The sequence below is a fragment of the Salminus brasiliensis genome, chromosome 2, assembly GCF_030463535.1.
Source record: "Salminus brasiliensis chromosome 2, fSalBra1.hap2, whole genome shotgun sequence".
Classification (NCBI taxonomy): domain Eukaryota; kingdom Metazoa; phylum Chordata; class Actinopteri; order Characiformes; family Bryconidae; genus Salminus; species Salminus brasiliensis.
In genome coordinates, this window is record NC_132879.1 from 2,464,715 (window position 1) to 2,474,215 (window position 9,501).

The 9,501-nt window shown below is 43.6% G+C and overlaps 1 protein-coding gene across 1 annotated transcript in view; it reads left to right on the forward strand.

Annotated features, from left to right (window-relative positions):
- The first annotated feature begins 4,777 nt into the window (after positions 1–4,777).
- Positions 4,778–9,501, forward strand: part of magi2a (membrane associated guanylate kinase, WW and PDZ domain containing 2a) — a 110,037-nt gene continuing 105,313 nt past the window's right edge. Inside the window, 2 exon segments of the mRNA XM_072674068.1 lie at positions 4,778–4,788; positions 5,605–5,684. Coding sequence (XP_072530169.1) covers positions 4,778–4,788; positions 5,605–5,684 — 91 coding nt within the window.

Consider the following 9,501-nt stretch of genomic DNA (forward strand, 5'->3'; position numbering starts at 1 on the left):
TAAATGTAGGTATTGTAATATACACTGAGGAGGAGGAGCTACAGTCTCTCATTAGGGTGAATATTAATAACGCTCTGAATGTAGGTATTGTGATATACACTGAGGAGGCGGAGCTACAGTCTCTCATTAGGGTGAATATTAATAACGCTCTAAATGTAGGTATTGTGATATACACTGAGGAGCGCTGTTCTTCACTCAATAACTCATACACTATATGCCAAAAGTTTGTGGACACCCCTTCTAATAATGAATGCATTCGGCTACTTTAGGTTGCACCCATGGCTGTTACTGATGTGCATACTCTTGCTCTCAAACACACACAGCTGGTCTAGTACCTGCAGAGAAAGAAGTACTGCCAATAGAATAGGACTCTCTGGAGCAGATCAACCTCATGAGCATACTGGCATCATGCTGCCCAATAATGCCAGGTGTGGGCTAGAGGGGTATATATAAAGCCCCCCAGCAGCATTGAGCTGTGGAGCAGTGGAGGAACTGTGTCCTCTGGAATGATGGTGGTGGTGGTGGTGCTCCATCCAGTGGTTTTGGATGAGTCTGGGATGAAGACGTGATGTGGTGATCATCATCATCATCATCATCATCATCATCCAACATCCTGACCTCACTAATGCGCTTTTCGCTGAATGCAACCAAATCCTCACAGCAATGCTCCTCCTCCAAAATCTGTGTATGCTGTGCAGAAAAAACACACAGTCAGCACTTGCCTTTTGACTGTGTGTGTGTGTGTGTGTGTGTGTGTGTGTGTGTGTGTGTGTCTAATCCGTAACTGTACTGAAGTGAGTGTCCCTCTGGGCCAGTAGTTGTTGTTTATGATAGAAAGAGTGTGTTCAGAGTGTCTGAGGACAACTCTCTTATACACACATTCTCATACACACACACACACACACACACACACACACACACACAGCGTGACTGTATTGAACATTAAATGAAAGCATAAAGGCAGCCAGTTTCTCCATTTTCTTCCTCACAAATAGACTGTACACACTTCACCTTTTCATAATTTTAAGCCAGACACACACACACACACACACACACACACACATACACACACACAAGTTTGATCTGAAATTAATCATCTAAAATTGTTTCTGTGCATGAAATTAGTTTTTGGAGTCGATACATAAAACTAACTTACACTAACAGAGTGTTACAGATACACACACTGACCAATCAGAGAGAGGGAGAGATACGCTGAGGGTGAATATTAATAAGGCTCTAAATGTAGATATTGTGATATACACTGAGGAGGCGGAGCTACAGTCTCTCATTAGGGTGAATATTAATAACGCTTTAAATGTAGGTATTGTGATATACACTGAGGAGGCGGAGCTACAGTCCCTCATTAGGGTGAATATTAATAATGCTCTAAATGTAGGTATTGTGATATACACTGAGGAGGCGGAGCTACAGTCTCTCATTAGGGTGAATATTAATAACGCTTTAAATGTAGGTATTGTGATATACACTGAGGAGGCGGAGCTACAGTCTCTCATTAGGGTGAATATTAATAACGCTCTAAATGTAGGTATTGTGATATACACTGAGGAGGCGGAGCTACAGTCTCTCATTAGGGTGAATATTAATAACTCTAAATGTAGGTATTGTGATATACACTGAGGAGGAGGAGCTACAGTCCCTCATTAGGGTGAATATTAATAATGCTCTAAATGTAGGTATTGTGATATACACTGAGGAGGCGGAGCTACAGTCTCTCATTAGGGTGAATATTAATAACGCTTTAAATGTAGGTATTGTGATATACACTGAGGAGGCGGAGCTACAGTCTCTCATTAGGGTGAATATTAATAACGCTCTAAATGTAGGTATTGTGATATACACTGAGGAGGAGGAGCTACAGTCTCTCATCAGGGTGAATATTAATAACTCTCTAAATGTAGGTATTGTGATATACACTGAGGAGGAGGAGCTACAGTCTCTCATTAGGGTGAATATTAATAACGCTCTAAATGTAGGTATTGTGATATACACTGAGGAGGAGGAGCTACAGTCTCTCATTAGGGTGAATATTGATAACACTCTAAATGTAGGTATTGTGATATACACTGAGGAGGAGGAGCTACAGTCTCTCATTAGGGTGAATATTGATAACACTCTAAATGTAGGTATTGTGATATACACTGGTTGTTGTTGTTACACACACATTCAGAACAGTGATGAGGATGACTGAAGGTTAAGTCTGGATCATGGTGCACCACTGGGTGTTGGGTTTAAAGCATCAGTGGAGAGACCCCCAGCCCCACCGCAACAAATTTACACCCACTGCAGCCGATACATGAGCACAAAGCAGATTATCTTCACCACAGAGAGAGGCGTAGGACTGCTTACCATCAGCTGGGACTCAAACCTTTGACCTCTTGAGCTGCAGAGGAAGTCTCAGGCTGCTGAGCTGGTATCTAATGTTTATATAGTGAGTCGTTGTGAAACCAAACCCAGGCGTTCTCCAGAAGGTTGCGAATATACTGCCTGGTGCCTGAGACTATCATGCTACTCATAGGCCAGCCGAGCTGGTCCACCCCCTCGACTGTATTAGCTATCATGCTACTCCTTAGCCAGCCGACGTAGCTATCATGCTACTCGTAGGCCAGCCGAGCTGGTCCACCCCCTCGACTGTATTAGCTATCATGCTACTCCTTAGCCAGCCGATGTAGCTAGCATGCGACTCGTAAGCCAGCCGAGCCATCCCCTGCTATCTTGCTACAAGTTAACCAGTCGAACTGATCCCCCTTCGATTATATTACCTAGCATGCTACTGGTTAGCCAGCCAAGCTGCCCCCCCCCCCCTTCACAGTGTGTTCTATCTAGTGGTAGTTGTTTTTTTGCTTTATTATTTAATTATTATCAGTTATCTGCTGATCTTGCACAGGGTCCACAAAAATAGGCATTTGATGAAACGTAAACAGTTACAACAAGTACAGTGTTGTACAGTTAGTAAGCTAACACGCACTAAAGGAACTATCTAGCTCAATAGCAGATAGCAAGCCCCAAAGCTTCTGGGAGAATGTTGTATGGACAGATGAGACAAAAATGAACTTTTTGCCAAGGCACATCAGCTCTATTTTCACAAACAGAAAAATTAAGCATATCAAGAAAAGAACACTGTCCCTACTGTGAAACATGGAGGAGGCTCTGTTATGTTCTGGGGCTGCTTTGCTGCATCTGGCGCAGGGTGTCTTGAATCTCTGCAGGGTACAATGAAATCTCAAGACTATCAAGGGATTCTAGAGAGAAATGTGCTGCCCAGTGTCAGAAAGCTTGGTCTCAGTTGCAGGTCATGGGTCTTGCAACAGGATAATGACCCAAAACACAGCTAAAAACACCCAAGAAAGCCTAAGAGGAAAACATTGGACTATTCGAGCCCTGACCTAAATCATATTGAGCATCTTTGGAAGGAGCTGAAACATGCCGTCTGAAAAAGCCACCCTTCAAACTTAAAACAACTGGAGCAGTTTGCTCGTGAGGAGTGAGCCAAAATACCTGCTGAGAGGTGCAGAAGTCTCACAGGAATCGTTTGATTGCAGTGATTGCCTCAAAATGTTGTGCAACAAAATATTAAGTTGAGGGTACCATCATTTCTGTCCAGGCCTGTTGGCTCATGAGTTTATTTTTTGAAATCATTCTGATGAAGCATGTCTTACTTTCATTGGTTAATTTTCATAGCATTTTTAGTTATTATTACTTTTGTCAGATTCAAGTTATTTCTGTGACCATTGTGGGTTTTTCTTTCATTAACCGAGGGGTACCAACAGTTTTGTAGCATTAATACACTGCATTATAGTGTGTATGTGATTCACATTAAATGAATTAAGTTAAATAGCAATGTTTTTCCAGATAAAATTTCTTAGTAATGATCAGTAAATATCTTTTCTTACATTTTAATCTCTAGAGTTAGACACAATTTCACACCAAACCACCAATCTGAATGACTCTGTTTACATATTAAAATCTGAAGTTAATAATTACTTTGTATTTAAGTTGTTGTTTGATGTATTTATATTAATAAAGGTCTTTAAATGGGGTGATATTGCTCAGATGTTGTTTAACAAGCCACTTTACCATTTTACCATTTTACCATTTACCACCCTGTTATTTTACCTTAGGGTAAATACACTGATCTTCCTAGTCTTATCGTCTTATAGCCCAATAGTGTTGCAGTCCCCTCAGTGACCTCTTGGCGGGTGTGCAGTTAACTACCTACAGAGATTCTAGCCAGTCAGTTAGTTAAGTTCGCTTTTCACTTGTAGCCCTTGCTTGATTCACGACCAGCTTACATGCCCATGTGGGGTCTGTATGGGTAGCCCAGCAGGGAACCAGAGTGCTCTGCCCTTAACATAGCCCAACTGGGCCCCGGTAACAGCACATGTACAAACCCACCCAGAGCCCATTTTTACCTGGAAGGCCCAGTCCACCAGTCTGCCTATTTTAGCTATTAGCTTTTTAGCCTTTTTAGCAGCATCTGAGGATTTAAGCATGCAGTTAGCACCATGCTAGTTAGCAGGGTATAAGGTTCCAGTACTTGTTAGCTACATAAGCATCGTAGCTCTTGGCAGTCCTCTTCCAGTAGTCATGGAAATTGCCATCCCAGCTAACATGTCCATATGGGGCCTGTATGGCTAGGCCAACTGGCAAGCAGAAAGTGTTGTCCATGGGTTCCTCGTTGGCCCCGCATATGGATCCCAATCGGTAGCAGTTAAACATGGGCCCCATCTGGGTAGTACACTCCATTTAGGGGGCCTAGATGGGGCCCAGGTGAGGTTAGGTTTGGCAGAAAGCATGAAGCCCATTTGGGAAGCCCAACTGGGTCCCAGTAACAACATGTGTACGAACCCACTAAGAGCCCATGCCCACCTGGAAGCCACCTAGCCACCTAAGTCCCACCCACATGAGCCCCACATAAGCATGAGGTGGACGAGGCTGGGATGGAGTGTCATAGCGCCACCTGTAGTACTTGAGCGCTCATACGGGGCCGGCCAAAACGAAACCAGGTTGCAGAGAAGTAACTCGTCCGCTAATTTACGGCAAAAAAAAACTTTTTTCATTTTTTGACATAAAGTGAATCGGACAGGATTCGTAATGAACGGACCAATAGAAACGCTCCAAAATGACTTGGACTGTGATCTGTTTACATTGACTTCCATTGAAAGTTACGAAGAGTTTTCCCTCCTCCTGTAAAGCTGCTGGTTTGGAGATTGAGCGACGGCGGCCATCAAGCATCAACTTCTCCTCAATCAAACGGAGACTTTGAGGAATTTGTCTTGTAGTTTTATCTTTACTTTCTAAGAATCTCTGATATTCCTCCCTCTCTCGATCTCCCTCTGTTGATATCTATCTTATCTGTCTCTTCCCGTCACACTGTATCTCCCTCGCCACCCCCCCCTGTGTTTCTCGTTAATGAGACGCCATGAGCTAATTAAAAGTATCGATCGTCATTTTGTGAGTCTAAACTCTTTTTCTGCTTGCTGTTTAGATGATCACACAGGGGACTCACTCCCTATCTCTCTCTCTCTCTCTCCCTTTCTTTCTCTCTCTCTGTGTCTCTCTCTCTCTCTTTTTCCTCCTCTGCAGTCACAACACTAAGACCACGTCCTGGCTGGACCCTCGATTAGCCAAGAAGGCGAAGCCTCCAGAGGAGTGTAACGAAGACGGTGAGTGTGTTCTCCTTTTTCCTGTCTTTGTGGTCACTTCAGATGACCAGAATTAATGGCAGGAAGCCAAAATGCCAAAATATGGGAATAGTGACAAGCGCCGATGTTCTTGTTCTTGATCTTCTGTTGGTTTGGAGTTGTGTGATGTTTAGGAACCCGAAATCCAGCATCTTCAAGACCTCCTATGCCAACGACTTATTGATATAAAATACACCAATCAGCCATAACATTAGTACCGCTGACAGGTGAAGGGGAAACCTCCGATTATCTGTCCTCCACAGTGGCAGCTTGTTAGGCAGCTAGTGAGCGGTCAGTTCTTGGAGGTGATGAAGCAGGGGAAATGAGCAAGAACCAAACTGTGATGTTTTGGATGTTTACTGGGTCAGAACATCTCCAAGGCAACAGGCAAGTCTTATCGGGTGTTTCTGGTATGCAGTGGTCAGTACCTACCAAAAGTGCTCCAAGGAAGGACAACCGATGAACCGCTGACAGGGTCATGACCACGCAAGGCTCAGTGATGCTCAAAAGGTGTTGTGGAGTCCATGCCTCGACGGCCAGAGACGGGTTTTGGGGGCACGAGGGTCCTACACAATATTAGGTACTAATGTTATGGCTTATTGGTGTAGGAACATTTAGTTGTGAGGTATGGTGACCAAAACCCAATATTTGCTGAGCTTCGCAATGTTTGAATGATTGTCGTTGATATGTCAACCCAGTGTTGGTTTTGACGGACATGTCACTTTGATTTCCAATGAAAATGTAACGTCTATCTAACGTTGGAGCTAGATGTCACCCAAATGTTGGTGTTTGGTGAATTTGTCACTTGATTTCCGCCAAAAATGTAATGTCTATTTAACGTTGGAGCTGGATGTCACCCAAATGTTGATGATTAGCAAAAGCAAATTTCTGACAAAAATTTAACGTCTATCTAACGTTGGAGCTGAATGTCACCTTTAATGTTGGTGTTGAGCAAACGTGTGACGTGATTTCCAACAAAAATTTAACATCTATCTAACGTTGAAGCTGGTTGTCACCCAAAAGTTGGTGTTTAGCGAATTCATGACTTGATTCCTGACGAAAATTCAACGTCTATTTAACATTGGAGCTGGATGTCACCTTTAATGTTGGTGTTGAGCGAATTCATGACTTGATTTCCAATGAAAATTTAACGTCTATCTAATGTTGAAGCTGGATGTCAACCCAATGTTGGTTTTGATGGACATGTGACTTTGATTTCCAATGAAAATTCAACATCTATCTAACGTTGCAGCTGGATGTCACCCAAATGTTAGTTTTGACAGACATGTGACTTTGATTTTCAAAGAAAATTCAACATCTATCTAACGTTGAAGCTGGTTGTCACCCAAAAGTTGGTGTTTAGCAAATTTGTGACTTGATTTCCGTCGAAAATTCAACATCTATCTAACGTTGGAGCTGAACGTCACCTTTAATGTTGGCGTTGAACAAATGTGTGACGTGATTTCCAACGACAATTCAATGTCCATCTAACGTTGAAGCTGGATGTTCACCCAAATGTTGGTGTTCAACATCTTAACTTTCTAGTTTGATGAAATGCGATTTTCAGTTTTCAACTAAAATGAAAAAACGCCTTTCAGATTTTCAGAGTCCAACATCTTTCTGACGTCAAATTAACATCTGGTCTGTATAGTCTGGATAGTATCCAATCTAATATAAAGTTACAGAAACTTCTACCACTCTCAGTTTCATTTGAGGTACACATTGGCATATGGCACACTGTATGGACAAAAGTATTGGGACACCTGCTCATTCATTCATTGTGTCTTCTGAAATCAAGGATATTAAAAAGAGCTGATCCTGCTTTTGTTGGAGTAACTGTCTCTACTGTCCAGAGAAGAAGAGTTTCTACTAAATATTGGAGCTGGACCATTGCTGTGTGGTTTTGATTGAATTCAGCCACAAGAGCATTAGTTAGGTCAGGAGGTTGGATGATGATGATCACCACCCCACCTCATCCCTAATTCCCCAACTTATTGCAAAGTACTGGATGGAGCTCCACCATCCATCATTCCGGAGAACACAGTTCTTCCACTGCTCCACAGCTCAATGCTGGGGGGCTTTATATACACCCCTCTGTAGCCCACGCCTGGCATTAGGCAGCATGGTTCCAATGGGTTTATGTTGATCTGCTCCTCCAGAGAGTCCTATTCTATTGGCAGTACTTCTTTTCTACAAGGACTAGGCAAGCTGTGTCAGCAATGGGTGTAGAGTAGATAAATGCATTTATCAGAAGGGGTGTCCACAAACATTTGGACACACCGTGTTTAACCGGTTCTCTTTATATATATGTCTCTCTCTCTCTCTCTCTCTCTCTCTCTCTCTCGCTCTCTCTCTCTCTGTCCTGGTTCGCTCTGCCTGTCTACTCTCTCTTTTTTCTGCTCTCTCTGTCATTCTCCCTTTCTTTATCTTCCCACCCCATCCATCACTCTCTGACTCTCTTAAATCTGCTGTGTGTGTGTGTGTGTGTGTGTGTGTGTCAGCTGATTTCCACAGTTCAAAGACTTGTCAGTGTACACTGAGAAAAGGCTCATCACCCGCACAACACTGTATGTGTGCGTGCGTATGTGTGTGTGTGTGTGTGTATGTGTGTGTGTGTGTGTGTACTTTCCTGCATTCTCAGAGCTAAAATGTTCTTGACTTTGTAGGAGAACCAGAGATAAGCAGAGCAAACCTGAGGAACTGACAACAGCAGCCCAGTGAATTCTGTCAAACTGAACGAGAACCGATCAGCCATAACATTACAACCACCAACAGCTGAAGTGAAGTGCATGACATTGACGACCTGGTCCCAGGGGCTCGTGTCAAGAGCTGGGATCTACACATTAGGCAGCGAGTGGACAGTCAGGTCCTAAAGGTGATGGATGTTGAAGCAGGAAAAATGGACAAGCGTCCAAACTGTGAGGTTCCAGACGATGACTGGGTCAGATCAAGTCCAGAACATCAGGCATCAGGTCTTGTGGAGGGGGGGGGGGGGGTCCCGGTATACAGTGGTCAGTACTTCCCAAAAGTGCTTCAAGGAAGGACAAGCAGAGAATTGACGACAGAGTCATGGGCACCTAATGATCTGAAGGTGTCCAGATACCACAGGTGACCTTTAGAGGTCTTGTAGAGTCCATGCCTCGATGAGTCAGAGCTGTTTGGGGGGCACAAGGGGGACCTACTCAATATTAGACAGGTGGTCTTAATGTTATGGCTGATTGGAGTTATTAATGGTGATTACATATTGTACATACAGTGTTATTGTTAGTGCATAGAAGTGTTTACAGTCTCGTCCTGACACAGTATAAAAGTGTGTGTGTGTATGTGTGTGTGTGTGTGTCTTGTTTAGCACTGGGGTCTCTGGAGTCAAATTAAAGCCTGCTGCCAGTTCCCAGCAGTTCTGCTTCACCCAGCAGATATTTTTAGCTGTTGAGACTAAACGATTCTCCTGCCTCTGGACACCTGTCTGTCCGCACGATGATGCTAATATTAGATTAAAGTGATCTAGTATTTCAGCAGAAGCTCCCTCAGACAGGTCTCTGAAGTGTGTAAAGCCCCCAGCACTGAGCTGTGGAGCAGTGGAGGAACTGTGTTCTCTGGAATGATGGTGGTGGAGCTCCATCCAGTACTTTTGGGTGGGATGGGTTGGGGAGTTGGGGTTAAGGTGGGGTGGTGATCATGGTCTAAATGGTTGTAGACCTGGAGTAACCATGGAAATGGGGTTAGACCTCGAGTAACCATGGAAATGGTTGTAGACCTGGAGTAGCTATAGAAATGGCCATAGACCTGGAGTAACCAT